The sequence below is a fragment of the Jaculus jaculus genome, chromosome 20 (assembly GCF_020740685.1).
Source record: "Jaculus jaculus isolate mJacJac1 chromosome 20, mJacJac1.mat.Y.cur, whole genome shotgun sequence".
NCBI classification, from domain to species: Eukaryota; Metazoa; Chordata; class Mammalia; order Rodentia; family Dipodidae; genus Jaculus; species Jaculus jaculus.
This window is the reverse complement of record NC_059121.1, coordinates 28,599,990-28,616,388: the sequence shown is the minus strand read 5'-3', so window position 1 is coordinate 28,616,388 and position 16,399 is coordinate 28,599,990. Positions and strand designations below refer to the sequence as shown.

The window sequence follows — 16,399 nt, the reverse complement described above, 5'->3', positions numbered from 1 at the left end:
GGGGACGTTCTAGACCCCGGTGGGCTATTTCTGGACGCGAGGTGGAGGATGTCCTGGAACCTTCTGGAACATTCTAGAACCTGGAGGGATGTTCCAGAACTGAGTAGACTGTGTGCGTGTGTGGGGGGGGTAGCAGGGGTGTTGGAATGGTTGTCCTGGGACCCGGCGGAATGTTCCGGAACCGCGGCGTGGCATCTCCCGGTGCCTGCGGGGAGCGTTCTAGAACGCAGGGTCCCGAGATCCCACGGGAGATCCGGCAGAAAGAGCAGAGTGTTCCTCAAGAGCCCGCGGAATGTTCCGGAACCCGCCGGGGACGTGCCGGAAGCCAGGGTGAGCCGTGCCGAAACCTGGTGGGGATTTCCAGAAATCAGCCGAGGCTTCTGGTTTGTTTTCCAGACTGGGCGTAACGTTCCCAAACCCATATTCTTGGACCCAGGGGGAAATTTTTCTCGGACCCGGACCGGAACGTTCCGGAAGCCACGAAACCTGACACGTATGCAAAAGTTTCTTTTTTTTTTTTCTCGCTGTCTGGAAACCGGATTTGTGTTCTGGGATGAAGGTAACCTTTCTAGCACGCCGCGGTGCAGACATTTTTCCTCTGGAGCCCGGAAGAAGGTTCCGGAACGAAGGGGAACGTTCTAGGTCCCGGAGGTGACCCGTGCTAGGACCTGCGAGACGTTCTGGAAACGGGACCTGGACTCGTGTTCACGAACCGAGCGGAACGTTCTGGAGCCCTGCTACCGTTCCGGGGGCCCCGTGGAACATTCCAGAACCCGCAGGGGAAATCCCTTCAGACCCGGGAAGGCTTCTGGGCCCGGCAGAACGTTCCGGAACCTGGAGGTGAAATTCCCGGAGACACGTGGGACCGTTCGGGGGGGGAGGGCGTCCGTACCTCCGTCACCCGCGGCGGCGGACGGGCGTCCGGCGGTCAGCACCCGGGCGATGGCGTCGGCGGCGACGGCAGCAGCTTGCGGTTGAGCGCGATGATGTCGCCGACGAGGGCGTCGCCGGCGCCCACGAAGTCGGCGGCGATGACGTTGGTGCAGGCGGGGTGCGGGCCCGGGCGCTGCTCGCGCACCCAGGTGGTCAGCGCGGGGCGCCCGGCCTCCGTCGCGGCGCGCAGGGACGCCCACGGGCGCGACAGGGCGTGGCGCGGGCCCGCCGTCAGGTTGGTGCCCGCCACGAACAGGCCGCCTGCGGGGCAACATGGCGGCCGCGCCCCCGGGGGGGGAAGGGGACACGGTGGTTTTGTCCGGTGAGGACTTCCGGTACCATGGCAACCACTTGTCCCTAACGGCTACCCGTATTCCTATGGGGGGGGTTGCCAGACACCTTTTTGTCCATAGCGTGTTACCGTACCTTGGCACAACTTTGTACCCTAGTTCTCTCTCTCTCTGTGCCCTGGCACCTTTTTGTCCCTAAACCCTTGCCGTCCGTCCCCTGCCCGTGTGGGTACCTGGCCTCCCGCAGCGTGTCATGGCGTCCAGATAGCGCACGAGGTCCCGCGGGCGGAGCTCGTCGCCGTGCCAGCGGGGGATGCCGGGCCACAGCTCGGGGTGTCGCCGCAGCGTCGCCTCGTCCTCGTAGGACACCAGCACCTGCTGCCCGCGCGCCCACAGCTCGCGCAGCGTCGGGACGGCCTGCGGGGGGGGGGTGAAGGGCGCGCGGTGTGACCGCTCGGGCCGAGAGCCTGTGCCTGCACCTTTAAGGAATCCATTTTGGTGCCATGGTGGTGGTGGGGGCTGGGGGAAGCCTCCACACTTCCGGTTCCTTTATGGGCCCTGCCCACGGTCCCTGGCACATGGCCCCGCCCCAATGGAGGCTCTGCACACGCCCCGGGAAGCCCCCTCCTTCCACTTCCGGCCCACGCTGACGTCACTTCCTGTGGTACTGTGGACCCCCGCCTGCTGGGCTGGGTTCAGGGCCTCAATCCTCCACCTCCAGGGGCCCACTAGAGAGGCGCCTCCTCCCACTTCCGGTTCCCGATGACGTCACTTCCTGTCTCTGTACGGGCACCGCGTGGTGTCCCTGGATCACGGACAACCTGCACAGAGGACCTACTTCCGGTTCTGCCTGATGTCACTTCCTGTAACCAACCTCCCGCCTCCGGCTCCTCCCACCTCTTCCGGCCCCTGTGACGTCACTTCCTGCCTCTCTGTGGGCCCCGCCTACTGTCCTGTGCTCAAGGCCTCGTTCCTCCACCTCCAAGAGCCCACCAGACATTCCCCCCTCCACTTCCGGCTTCCTATGACGTCACTTCCTGTCACCACCCTTCTATCTCCTCGGCCTCACTCAGGCTCCGCCCACCACTTCCGGCCCCTGTGATGTCACTTCCTGCCGCTGTGTGGGCCCCGACTACCGACCTGTGCTCAAGGCCTCATTCCTCCACCTCCATGAGCCCTTCAGACGGTCCTCCCCACTTCCGGTTTCTGATGTCACTTCCTGCCACCACCCTTCTCTCTCAGGCTCCTCCCACCACTTCCGGCCCCTGTGATGTCACTTCCTGCCGCTGTGTGGGCCCCGACTACCGACCTGTGCTCAAGGCCTCATTCCTCCACCTCCATGAACCCACCAGAGGTTCCGCCCTCCACTTCCGGTTTCTGATGACATCACTTCCTGCCACCACCCTTCTCTCCCCTCAGGCTCCTCCCACCACTTCCGGCCCCTGTGATGTCACTTCCTGCCGCTGTGTGGGCCCCGACTACCGACCTGTGCTCAAGGCCTCATTCCTCCACCTCCACGAGCCCACCAGAGGTTCTGCCCTCCACTTCCGGTTTCTGATGACATCACTTCCTGTCACCACCCTTCTCTCCCCTCAGGCTCCTCCCATCACTTCGGGCCCCTGTGATGTCACTTCCTGCCACTGTGGGGGCCCCGCCTACCGACCTGTGCTCAAGGCCTCATTCCTCCACCTCCACGAGCCCACCAGAGGTTCCGCCCTCCACTTCCGGTTTCTGATGACATCACTTCCTGTTGGTGTATGGGTCCCTGGACTCCCTGCACGGAGGCCTAACTTCCGGTCCCTGCTGACGTCACTTCCAGCCCCCCACAGGCCCCGCCCACCGCTCCGGGTCCCGCCGAGGTCACTTCCGGTCACCGTGGGGGCGGGGTTCCCCGTTCCTCACCCCGCGCGGGCAGAGCGCGTCCCCGAAGATGTTGCGCACGCAGGCCGCCAGGCGTTCGTGCAGGGCGGGCGTGAGGCCCTCGAAGCCCCGCATGGCGACCACGGCCGCCTCCCGCGGGTGCCGCTCCAGCCACTCCGCCACCTCCGTCAGCGCGTCCTGCGGGGGGACGGTGGGGTCAGGGGCTGGCGACCTCCCCAGAACAGGAAGTCCCGCCTCCTTTGGAGAGCAGGAAGTGCCCCTTCCTGGGGAGGACAGGAAGTCCCGCCTTCTCAAGTGCAGGAAGACCCTTCCTGGGATGAACAGGAAGTCCCGCCTTCACGATAGACCAGAAAGTCCTGCCTCCAGAGGAAAGGAAATCCCTCTACCTTGAGAGAATAGGAAGTCCTCCACCTTGAGAGAACAGGAAGTCCCCCTTTCCGGGAGAGAACAGGAAGTCCCCCTTTCCGGGAGAGAACAGGAAGTCCCACTTCCTCGATTGAACAGGAAGTCCCCTACCTTGAGAGAATAGGAAGTCCCCTTCCTGGAAAGAACAGGCAGTCCCTCATTTCCTGGAGAGGACAGGAAGTCCCCCTTCATTGATAGAACAGAAAGTCCCCCTCTCTGGAGAGAATAGGAAGTCTGTCCTTTCCTTCAGAGAAGAGGAAGACCCTGTTCCTGGAGAGGACAGGAAGTCCCCCTTCCTGCAGCGAACAGGAAGTTCCTCCTTTCCTGGAGATGAAAGAAAATTGCCCTTTCCTGGAAAGAACAGAAAATCCCCCTTTCCCGGAGATGACAGGATGTCCCTCTTCCTGGAGAGGACAGGAAGTCCCACTTCATCAATAGAACAGTAAGTCCCCCTACCTTGAGAAAATAGGAAGTCCCCTTCCGGGAGAGGACAGGAAGTCCCCCTTTCCTGGAGAGAACAGGAAGTCCCACTTCATTGATGGAACAGAAGGTCCCCCTTTCCTGGAGAGAACAGGAAGTCCCCCTTTCCTGGAGAGGACAGGAAGTCCCCTTCCTGGAGATGAAAGGAATTTGCTCTTTCCTGGAAAGAACAGAAAGTCCCCCTTTCCTGGAGGTGACAGGATGTCCCCTCTTCCTGCAGAAGACGGAAGTCCCACTTCCTCGATAGAACAGGAAGTCCCCCTTTCCTGGAGAGGACAGGAGGTCCCCCTTCCTGCAGAGGGCAGGAAGTTACTCCATTCCTGGAGAGGACAGGAAGTAAGTCCCACTTCCTCGATAGAACAGGAAGTCCCCCTAACTTGAGAAAATAGGAAGTCCCCTTCCTGGAGAGGACAGGAAGTACTACTTCCTCGATAGAACAGGAAGTCCCTCCTTTCCTGGAGAGAACAGGCAGTCCCTCTTCCTGCAGAGGGCAGGAAGTCCCTCCTTTCCTGTAGAGGACAGGAAGCCCCACTTCCTCGATAGAACAGGAAGTCCCCCATCTTGAGAGGACAGGAAGCCCCACTTCCCCGATAGAACAGGAAGTCCCCCTTCCTGGGGAGGACCGGAAGCCCCGCCCCTCCCCCGTCGCGGCGGCCGCCTCTGCGCGTCCACCCCGCGTCCCCCCGGTCACCTCGACGAGCGCGGTGCTGTAGAGGGCGTGGGCGAAGCGCAGGGTCGCGGGTCCGTCCCCAGGCGCGTGGGCCACGCGCAGGTCCAGGCAGCGCACGCCGCAGGACAGCTGCTCCGACACGTCCGCCTCCTGGGGGACACGGGAGCGTGCGGCGGTCACCCTCGTGGTCACCGCACGACGTGAGGCCACCGGGGACCCCGGGGGGACGCGCGTGACCACTGGACGTGACGCCGCAGCGGACCGCAAGGGACGTGTGTGACCGCATGGTGCCCGGGCAGGGCTGAGGACGCCGGGGTACGTGACACCGCAGTGGACGCCAGGGGACGTGTGTCCACACGACGGAACACTCGCAGTGGACACTGGAGCACGAATGTCACCCCACGACGTCGCGACGACGCAGTGGACGCCGGAGGACGTGTGTCGACACGACGGAACACTCGCAGTGGACACTGGAGCACGAATGTCACCCCACGACGTTGCGATGCCGCAGTGGACGCCGGAGGACGTGTGTCGACACGACGGAACACTCGCAGTGGACACTGGAGCACGTTCGTCACCCCACGACGTCGCGACGCTGCAGTGGACGATGGGAGGACGTGTGTCGACACGACGGAACACTCGCAGTGGACACTGGAGCACGTTCGTCACCCCACGACAGCGCGATGCCGCAGTGGACGCCGGAGGACGTGTGTCGACACGAGGGACACTCGCAGTGGACACTGGAGCACGAATGTCACCCCACGACGTCGCGATGCCGCAGTGGACGGTGGAAGACGTGTGTCGACACGATGGGACACTCGCAGTGGACACTGGAGCACGAATGTCACCCCACGACGTCGCGACGCCGCAGTGGATGCCGGAGGACGTGGGTCGACACAACGGGACACTCGCAGTGGACACTGGAGCACGAATGTCACCCCACGACGTCGCGACGCCGCAGTGGACGCCGGAGGACGTGGGTCGACACGACGGGACACTCGCAGTGGACACTGGAGCACGAATGTCACCCCACGACGTCGCGACGCCGCAGTGGACGCCGGAGGACGTGTGTCGACACGATGGACACTCGCAGTGGACACTGGAGCACGAATGTCACCCCACGACGTCGCGATGCCGCAGTGGACGCCGGAGGACGTGGGTCGACACGACGGGACACTCGCAGTGGACACTGGAGCACGTTCGTCACCCCACGACGTCGTGATGCCGCAGTGGACGCCGGAGGACGTGGGTCGACACGACGGGACACTCGCAGTGGACACTGGGGCACGAATGTCACCCCACGACGTCGCGACGCCGCAGTGGACGCCGGAGGACGTGGGTCGACACGACGGAACACTCGCAGTGGACACTGGAGCACGTTCGTCACCCCACGACGTCGCGATGCCGCAGTGGACGCCGGAGGACGTGTGTCGACACGATGGAACACTCGCAGTGGACACTGGAGCACGAATGTCACCCCACGACGTCGCGACGCCGCAGTGGACGCCGGAGGACGTGTGTCGACACGACGGAACACTCGCAGTGGACACTGGAGCACGAATGTCACCCCACGACGTCGCGATGCCGCAGTGGACGCTGGAGGACGTGGGTCGACACGACGGAACACTCGCAGTGGACACTGGAGCACGAATGTCACCCCACGACGTCGCGACGCCGCAGTGGACGCCGGAGGACGTGTGTCGACACGACGGAACACTCGCAGTGGACCCTGGGGCACGAATGTCACCCCACGACGTCGCGATGCCGCAGTGGACGCCGGAGGACGTGTGTCGACACGACGGGACACTCGCAGTGGACACTGGAGCACGAATGTCACCCCACGACGTCACAACACCACAGTGGACGCCGGAGGACGTGGGTCGACACGACGGAACACTCGCAGTGGACACTGGAGCACGAATGTCACCCCACGACGTCGTGACGCCGCAGTGGACGCCGGAGGACGTGTGTCGACACGACGGGACACTCGCAGTGGACACTGGAGCACGAATGTCACCCCACGACGTCGCGACGCCGCAGTGGACACCGGGGGACGTGTGTCGACACGACGGAACAATCGCAGTGGACACTGGAGCACGTTCGTCACCCCACGACAGCGCGAAGCCGCAGTGGACGCCGGAGGACGTGTGTCGACACGATGGAACACTCGCAGTGGACACTGGAGCACGAATGTCACCCCACGACGTCGCGACGCCGCAGTGGACGCCGGAGGACGTGTGTCCACACGACGGGACACTCGCAGTGGACACTGGAGCACGAATGTCACCCCACGACGTCGCGACGCCGCAGTGGACGCCGGAGGACGTGTGTCGACACGACGGAACACTCGCAGTGGACACTGGGGCACGAATGTCACCCCACGACGTCGCGATGCCGCAGTGGACGCCGGAGGACATGTGTCGACACGACGGAACACTCGCAGTGGACACTGGAGCACGAATGTCACCCCACGACAGCGCGATGCCGCAGTGGACGCCGGAGGACGTGTGTCGACACGATGGACACTCGCAGTGGACACTGGAGCACGAATGTCTCCCCACGACGTCGCGACGCCGCAGTGGACGCCGGAGGACGTGTGTCGACACGACGGAACACTCGCAGTGGACACTGGAGCACGAATGTCACCCCACGACGTCGTGACGCCACAGTGGACGCCGGAGGACGTGTGTCGACACGACGGAACACTCGCAGTGGACACTGGAGCACGAATGTCACCCCACGACGTCGCTACGCCACAGTGGACGCCGGAGGACGTGGGTCGACACGACGGAACACTCGCAGTGGACACTGGAGCACGAATGTCACCCCACGACATCGCGACGCCGCAGTGGACGCCGGAGGACGTGAGTCGACACGACGGAACACGCACAGTGGACACTGGAGCACGTTCGTCACCCCACGACAGCGCGACGCCACAGTGGACGCCGGAGGACGTGTGTCGACACGACGGGACACTCGCAGTGGACACTGCAGCACGAATGTCACCCCACGACGTCGCGATGCCGCAGTGGACGCCGGAGGACGTGGGTCGACACGACGGAACACTCGCAGTGGACACTGGAGCACGAATGTCACCCCACGACGTCGCGACGCCGCAGTGGACGCCGGAGGACGTGTGTCCACACGACGGGACACTCGCAGTGGACACTGGAGCACGAATGTCACCCCACGACGTCGCGACGCCGCAGTGGACGCCGGAGGACGTGTGTCGACACGACGGAACACTCGCAGTGGACACTGGGGCACGAATGTCACCCCACGACGTCGCGATGCCGCAGTGGACGCCGGAGGACGTGTGTCGACACGACGGAACACTCGCAGTGGACACTGGGGCACGAATGTCACCCCACGACAGCGCGATGCCGCAGTGGACGCCGGAGGACGTGTGTCGACACGATGGACACTCGCAGTGGACACTGGAGCACGAATGTCACCCCACGACGTCGCGACGCCGCAGTGGACGCCGGAGGACGTGTGTCGACACGACGGAACACTCGCAGTGGACACTGGAGCACGAATGTCACCCCACGACGTCGCGACGCCGCAGTGGACGCCGGAGGACGTGTGTCGACACGACGGAACACTCGCAGTGGACACTGGGGCACAAATGTCACCCCACGACCTTGTGACGCCGCAGTGGACGCCGGAGGACGTGTGTCGACACGACGGAACACTCGCAGTGGACACTGGAGCACGAATGTCACCCCACGACAGCGCGACGCCGCAGTGGACGCCGGAGGACGTGTGTCGACACGACGGAACACTCGCAGTGGACACTGGAGCACGAATGTCACCCCACGACGTCGCGACGCCGCAGTGGACGCCGGAGGACGTGTGTCGACATGACGGAACACTCGCAGTGGACACTGGAGCACGAATGTCACCCCGTGACGTCGCGACGCCGCAGCGGACGTGTGTCAACACAACGGAACACTCGCAGTGGACACTGGAGCACGAATGTCACCCCACGACGTCGCGATGCCGCAGTGGACGCCGGAGGACGTGTGTCGACATGACGGAACACTCGCAGTGGACACTGGAGCACGAATGTCACCCCGTGACGTCGCGACGCCGCAGTGGACGTGTGTCAACACAACGGAACACTCGCAGTGGACACTGGAGCACGAATGTCACCCCACGACGTCGCGACGCCGCAGTGGACGCCGCAGGACGTGTGTCGACACGACGGAACACCCGCAGTGGACACTGGGGCACGAATGTCACCCCACGACGTCGCGATGCCGCAGTGGACGCCGGAGGACGTGTGTCCACACAGTGGAACACGCACAGTGGACACTGGAGCACGAATGTCACCCCACGACGTCGCGATGCCGCAGTGGACGCCGGAGGACGTGTGTCGACACGACGGAACACTCGCAGTGGACACTGGAGCACGTTCGTCACCCCACGATGTCGCAATGCCGCAGTGGACGGTGGTGGTGTGCGTCACCACGATGCCACGGTGGACGCCGGAGTACGTGTGTCACACACAGCACCATGACACCGCAGTGGACACCACGGTATGTGTGTCACCCGCGCAACACGGCAGTGGACAGTGAGGCCGCGTGACTGCGGTGTCACAGTGGACATTGGTGACAGTGGACACAGGGTGGGCGTGGGTCACCGCATGGCATCGTGGCCTCACAGTGGACACCAGGGCACATATGTCACCTCGTGACAGTGCGGTGGACAGAGGGGGACGTGGGTCACGGTGACAGTGCAGTGGAATCTGGTGGACATGTCACATACATGACGACACTGCGGTGGACACTGGTGGACGTGCGTCACCGCGCGACCGTGACGCACTGATGGACTCGGGGACGCGTCACCCCGTGACATCACGACGCCACAGTGGACAGAGGCGCAGTGGACGCCGGTGGATGTCACTGCATGACATTGTGAGGTCACAGTGGACACTGGTGGACGTGGGTCACCACGTGGCATCGCCACAGTGGACACGGGGTGGGCGTGGGTCACTGCATGGCATTGTGGCCTCACAGTGGACACCGGGGCACATATGTCACCACTTGACACTGCAGTGGACAGAGGGGGACGTGGGTCACGGTGACAGTGCAGTGGAATCTGGTGGACGTGTCACATACATGACGATACTGCAGTGGACACTGGTGGACGTGGGTCACCGCGCGACCGTGACGCACTGATGGACTCGGGGACGCGTCACCCCGTGACATCACGACGCTACAGTGGACAGAGGCGCAGTGGACGCCGGTGGATGTGAGTCACTGCATGACATCGTGAGGTCACAGTGGACACTGGGTGGACGTGGGTCACCGTATGAGGTCACTACGCCACGGTGGCTGCTGGGGGACTTTAAAATACTACAGTGGACACCAGGGAGCGCGTGTCACCGCAGTGCCACAGCGGACGTGAGGGGACAGGTGTCAACCGCACGACGTCACAGTGGACACCGGGTGGACACACGTCACATGACAAAATGCTGCTGCAGTGGGCGTGTGTCACCTTGTGACGTCACGGCCCCACAGTGGACACTGGGTGGACGTGGGTCACACACGACATCACAACACGGCAGTGGACGCCAGGGGGACGCGATCCACGGTGTGACCGTGGACGATGGGGGACGTGCGTCACCATGTGGCATGATAGTACCACAGTGGACACTGGGGGTGGGGCGCGTGTCACCGCATGACATTTTGTCGTCACAGCGGACACCGGGTGGACGGACGTGCGTCACACCCGCCCCGGCACCGCCGTGGACGTCGGGGTCGTGTGTCACCGTATGACGCCACATAAAGGCACTGCAGTGGACAGTGGGGGCATGACTCGCGATGCCACACTGGACACTGGGGCACCTATGTCACCACATGACATCACGACGCCGCAGTGGACGCTGGTGGACACGTGTCACCGCATGACATCACAACACCTCAGTGGACGTCGGGAGGGTGTGTGACGTCACAACGCCCCAGTGGACAGTGGGGGCAAGTCTCACGGTGACGTCCCAGTGGACATCTGTCACCACAGGACACTAAAATACCACAGTGGACACCAGGGAGCGCGTGTCACCGCAGTGCCACAGCGGACGTGAGGGGACAGGTGTCAGCCGCAGGACGTCACAGTGGACACCGGGTGGACACACGTCACATGACAAAATGCTGCTGCAGTGGACGTGTGTCAGCTTGTGACGTCACGGCCCCACAGTGGACACTGGGTGGACGTGGGTCACGCACGACATCACAACACGGCAGTGGACGCCAGGGGGACGCGATCCACGGTGTGACCGTGGACGATGGGGGACGTGCGTCACCATGTGGCATGATAGTACCACAGTGGACACTGGGGGTGGGGCGCGTGTCACCGCATGACATTTTGACGTCACAGTGGACACCGGGTGGACGGACGTGCGTCACACCCGCCCCGGCACCGCCGTGGACGCCAGGGCCCGTGTGTCCCCCTCCCCCCGTCCACTGACCTGCGTGACGGCCCAGTTGAGCGCCACGGGGCGCGCGATGCACGGGGCCACCCGCCCCAGCAGGTGCAGCAGCCGCGGCTGCGCGGGGGGCAGGGGCGACTTCCTGTCGGGGCAGTACGTCATGCTGTCGTGACTTCCTGCGGGAAAGATGGCCGTCGGCTGGGGGGCGGGGGTCACGCGTCGCCCGTGGCGACCCCAGGGTCCACCCCCCACTTCCCGGGATTTGAACCCGGGTCCTCGGGGATCCGCCCCCCGGGCAGCGGCGACGTCCCGGCACGCGGCGCGCCGTCCACGCGGCGGGCTCGGGGTCGGCACTGACCGGGGATGGACAGGTGGTGCAGGGGGACGTCCCACAGCGGCGGGGGCAGCGACGACATCCAGTCCTCGTGGACGCTGCTGCGCCGGGAGCTCCCGGGCACTGTCATGGCGGCCTGCGTTGGGTGGGGTGGGGGGCACGTGAGGGATGAGGACAGAGCGGCAGGTTGTCCGTCCCTGCACAGCCGACACTTCCTGTCCCCACAGGGTCACCTCTTCCTGTCCTCGATCGCCCACCAACTTCCTCTGTGTCCACCACTTCCTGTCCCGTGTCCGTGACTTCCTGTCCCCGAACATCCACCACTTCCTGTCCCCATACGGCCACCATGTCCTCTCCTTGCCCGTCCACCAATTCCTTTCCTGTATCCACTTCCTGTCCCTGCCCGTCGTCCACCACTTCCCTTTTCTGTGTCCACCACTTCCTGTTCCGTGTCCATGACTTCCTGTCCCTGAACATCCAACACTTCCTGTCCCCACAGGGCCAGCATGTCCTGTCCCACAGGGCCACTACTTCCTGTCCCCACAGGGCCACCACATCCCGTCCTCTGTGCCCACCACTTCCCGTCCTCTGTGCCCACCACTTCCCGTCCTCTGTGTCCATCGCTTCCCATCCTCTGTGTCCACCACTTCCTGACCCCGCATGTCCACCACTTCCTGTCCCTGGATGTCCACCACTTCCTGTCCCTGGATGTCCACCACTTCTTGTCCTCTGTGTCCTCCACTTCCCGTCCCGGGATGTCCACCACTTCCTGTCCGCTGTGTCCTCCACTTCCTGACCCCGCATGTCCACCACTTCCTGTCCCTGGATGTCCACCACTTCCTGACCCCGCATGTCCACCACTTCCTGTCCCTGGATGTCCACCACTTCTTGTCCTCTGTGTCCTCCACTTCCCGTCCCGGGATGTCCACCACTTCCTGTCCTCTGTGTCCTCCACTTCCTGACCCCGCATGTCCACCACTCCCTGTCCCTGGATGTCCACCACTTCCTGTCCCTGGATGTCCACCACTTCTTGTCCTCTGTGTCCTCCACTTCCCGTCCCGGGATGTCCACCACTTCCTGTCCTCTGTGTCCTCCACTTCCTGACCCCGCATGTCCACCACTTCCTGTCCCTGGATGTCCACCACTTCCTGACCCCGCATGTCCACCACTTCCTGACCCCGCATGTCCACCACATCCTGTCCCTGGATGTCCACCACTTCCTGTCCTCTGTGTCCTCCACTTCCCGTCCCGGGATGTCCACCACTTCCTGTCCTCTGTGTCCTCCACTTCCTGACCCCGCATGTCCACCACTTCCTGTCCCTGAATGTCCACCACTTCCTGACCCCGCATGTCCACCACTTCCTGACCCCGCATGTCCACCACTTCCTGTCCTCTGTGTCCTCCACTTCCTGTCCTCTGTGTCCTCCACTTCCTGACCCCGCATGTCCACCACTTCCTGTCCTCTGTGTCCTCCACTTCCTGTCCTCTGTGTCCTCCACTTCCTGTCCCCGCATGTCCACCACTTCCTGTCCTCTGTGTCCTCCACTTCCTGACCCCGCATGTCCACCACTTCCTGTCCCTGGATGTCCACCACTTCCTGACCCCGCATGTCCACCACTTCCTGACCCCGCATGTCCACCACTTCCTGTCCTCTGTGTCCTCCACTTCCTGTCCTCTGTGTCCTCCACTTCCTGACCCCGCATGTCCACCACTTCCTGTCCTCTGTGTCCTCCACTTCCTGACCCCGCATGTCCACCACTTCCTGTCCTCTGTGTCCTCCACTTCCTGTCCTCTGTGTCCTCCACTTCCTGACCCCGCATGTCCACCACTTCCTGTCCTCTGTGTCCACCACTTCCTGTCCTCTGTGTCCTCCACTTCCTGTCCCCGCATGTCCACCACTTCCTGTCCTCTGTGTCCTCCACTTCCTGACCCCGCATGTCCACCACTTCCTGTCCTCTGTGTCCACCACTTCCTGTTCCTGGACGTCCACCACTTCCTGTCCTCTGTGTCCTCCACTTCCCGTCCCGGGATGTTCACCACTTCCTGTCCTCTGTGTCCTCCACTTCCTGACCCCGCATGTCCACCACTTCCTGTCCCTGGATGTCCACCACTTCCTGACCCCGCATGTCCACCACTTCCTGTCCCTGGATGTCCACCACTTCCTGACCCCGCATGTCCACCACTTCCTGACCCCGCATGTCCACCACTTCCTGTCCTCTGTGTCCTCCACTTCCCGTCCCGGGATGTCCAGCCCTTCCCGTCCCTGGATGTCCACCACTTCCTGTCCTCTGTGTCCTCCACTTCCCGTCCCGGGATGTCCACCACTTCCTGTCCTCTGTGTCCTCCACTTCCTGACCCCGCATGTCCACCACTTCCTGTCCCTGGATGTCCACCACTTCCCGTCCCGGGATGTCCACCACTTCCTGTCCTCTGTGTCCTCCACTTCCTGACCCCGCATGTCCACCACTTCCTGTCCCTGGATGTCCACCACTTCCTGTCCTCTGTGTCCTCCACTTCCTGACCCCGCATGTCCACCACTTCCTGTCCTCTGTGTCCTCCACTTCCTGTCCCCGCATGTCCACCACTTCCTGTCCTCTGTGTCCTCCACTTCCTGACCCCGCATGTCCACCACTTCCTGTCCTCTGTGTCCACCACTTCCTGTTCCTGGACGTCCACCACTTCCTGTCCTCTGTGTCCTCCACTTCCCGTCCCGGGATGTTCACCACTTCCTGTCCTCTGTGTCCTCCACTTCCTGACCCCGCATGTCCACCACTTCCTGTCCCTGGATGTCCACCACTTCCTGACCCCGCATGTCCACCACTTCCTGTCCCTGGATGTCCACCACTTCCTGACCCCGCATGTCCACCACTTCCTGACCCCGCATGTCCACCACTTCCTGTCCTCTGTGTCCTCCACTTCCCGTCCCGGGATGTCCAGCCCTTCCCGTCCCTGGATGTCCACCACTTCCTGTCCTCTGTGTCCTCCACTTCCCGTCCCGGGATGTCCACCACTTCCTGTCCTCTGTGTCCTCCACTTCCTGACCCCGCATGTCCACCACTTCCTGTCCCTGGATGTCCACCACTTCCCGTCCCGGGATGTCCACCACTTCCTGTCCTCTGTGTCCTCCACTTCCTGACCCCGCATGTCCACCACTTCCTGTCCCTGGATGTCCACCACTTCCTGACCCCGCATGTCCACCACTTCCTGTCCCTGGATGTCCACCACTTCCTGACCCCGCATGTCCACCACTTCCTGACCCCGCATGTCCACCACTTCCTGTCCTCTGTGTCCTCCACTTCCCGTCCCGGGATGTCCAGCCCTTCCCGTCCCTGGATGTCCACCACTTCCCGTCCCTGGATGTCCACCACTTCCTGTCCTCTGTGTCCTCCACTTCCTGACCCCGCATGTCCACCACTTCCTGTCCTCTGTGTCCACCACTTCCTGTTCCTGGACGTCCACCACTTCCTGTCCCCGCATGTCCACCACTTCCTGACCCCGCATGTCCACCACTTCCTGACCCCGCATGTCCACCACTTCCTGTCCTCTGTGTCCTCCACTTCCCGTCCCGGGATGTCCAGCCCTTCCCGTCCCTGGATGTCCACCACTTCCCGTCCCTGGATGTCCACCACTTCCTGTCCTCTGTGTCCTCCACTTCCTGACCCCGCATGTCCACCACTTCCTGTCCTCTGTGTCCACCACTTCCTGTTCCTGGACGTCCACCACTTCCTGTCCTCTGTGTCCTCCACTTCCCGTCCCGGGATGTCCAGCCGTTCCTGTCTCTGCTGGTCCGTCCTCACCCATCATCTTCCCGCCCTCACCCCAGCCTCTCACTGTCTGTCTGTCTGTCTGTCTCTCACCCCAGCCTCTCACGGTCTGTCTGTCTGTCTGTCTCTCACCCCAGCCTCTCACGGTCTGTCTGTCTGTCTGTCTCTCACCCCAGCCTCTCACGGTCTGTCTGTCTGTCTGTCTCTCACCCCAGCCTCTCACGGTCTGTCTGTCTGTCTGTCTCTCACCCCAGCCTCTCACGGTCTGTCTGTCTGTCTGTCTCTCACCCCAGCCTCTCACGGTCTGTCTGTCTGTCTGTCTCTCACCCCAGCCTCTCACGGTCTGTCTGTCTGTCTGTCTCTCACCCCAGCCTCTCACGGTCTGTCTGTCTGTCTGTCTCTCACCCCAGCCTCTCACTGTCTGTCTGTCTGTCTGTCTCTCACCCCAGCCTCTCACTGTCTGTCTGTCTGTCTGTCTGTCTGTCTCTCACCCCAGCCTCTCACTGTCTGTCTGTCTGTCTCTCACCCCAGCCTGTCTGTCTGTCTGACAGTGTGTCTCTCACCCCAGCCCCTGACTGTCTGACAGTCTGTCTCTCACCCCAACCTGTCCGTCTGTCTGTCTGTCTCCCGCCCCAGCTTCTGTCTGTCTCTCAGTGTTTCACCCCAGCCTCTGTCTGTCTGTCTCTCACTCCAGCCTCTCAGTGTCTGTCTCTCATGCCACCATCTGTCTGTCTGTCTCTCACCCCAGCCTCTCACTGTCTGTCTGTCTGTCTGTCTCTCACCCCAGCCTCTCACTGTCTGTCTGTCTGTCTGTCTCTCACCCCAGCCTCTCACTGTCTGTCTGTCTCTCACCCCAGCCTGTCCGTCTGTCTGTCTGTCTCCCGCCCCAGCTTCTGTCTGTCTCTCAGTGTTTTACCCCAGCCTCTGTCTGTCTCTCAGTGTTTCACTCCAGCCTCTGTCTGTCAGTCTGTCTCTTACCTCAGTCTCTGTCTGTCTGTGTCTCACCCCAGCCTCTGTCTGTCAGTCTGACTCTTGCCTGTTACCATAGTCTCTGTCAGTCCGTCCCTTACGTTTGTCTGTCAGTCTGTCTCTCATCCCACCCTCTGTCTGTCAGTCTGTCTGTCAGTGTTTCACTCCAGACTCTGTCAGTCTGTCTCTCACCCTAGCCTCTCTCTGTCAGTCAGTCTCTCATCCCACCCTCTGTCTGTC

At 62.7% G+C, this 16,399-nt stretch overlaps 1 protein-coding gene across 1 annotated transcript; it reads right to left on the bottom strand.

The window, feature by feature from the left end:
* Positions 1–737: 737 nt before the first annotated feature.
* On the bottom strand, positions 738–11,556 carry Plcxd1 (phosphatidylinositol specific phospholipase C X domain containing 1). The gene is made up of 7 exons (XM_045138919.1): positions 11,451–11,556; positions 11,132–11,268; positions 4,681–4,809; positions 3,126–3,281; positions 1,457–1,640; positions 936–1,194; positions 738–834 (listed from the first exon to the last, which is right to left on the bottom strand). Exons 1-7 carry the CDS (start codon positions 11,554–11,556, stop codon positions 738–740), a joined length of 1,068 nt encoding a protein of 355 aa, XP_044994854.1.
* Between the last annotated feature and the right edge of the window lie 4,843 nt (positions 11,557–16,399).

Bases quoted from the DNA above. Each gene is read 5' to 3' on its own strand.
- Plcxd1 (XM_045138919.1), bottom strand. From the start codon at position 11,556: ATGACAGTGCCCGGGAGCTCCCGGCGCAGCAGCGTCCACGAGGACTGG. The intron at 3,282-4,680 runs GTGACCGGGGGG...GTCCCCCCGCAG, and splicing joins ACAGCACCGCGCTCGTCGAG to GACGCGCTGACGGAGGTGGC. The intron at 1,641-3,125 runs GTGAGGAACGGG...CCCCCCCCGCAG, and splicing joins ACGCGCTCTGCCCGCGCGGG to GCCGTCCCGACGCTGCGCGA.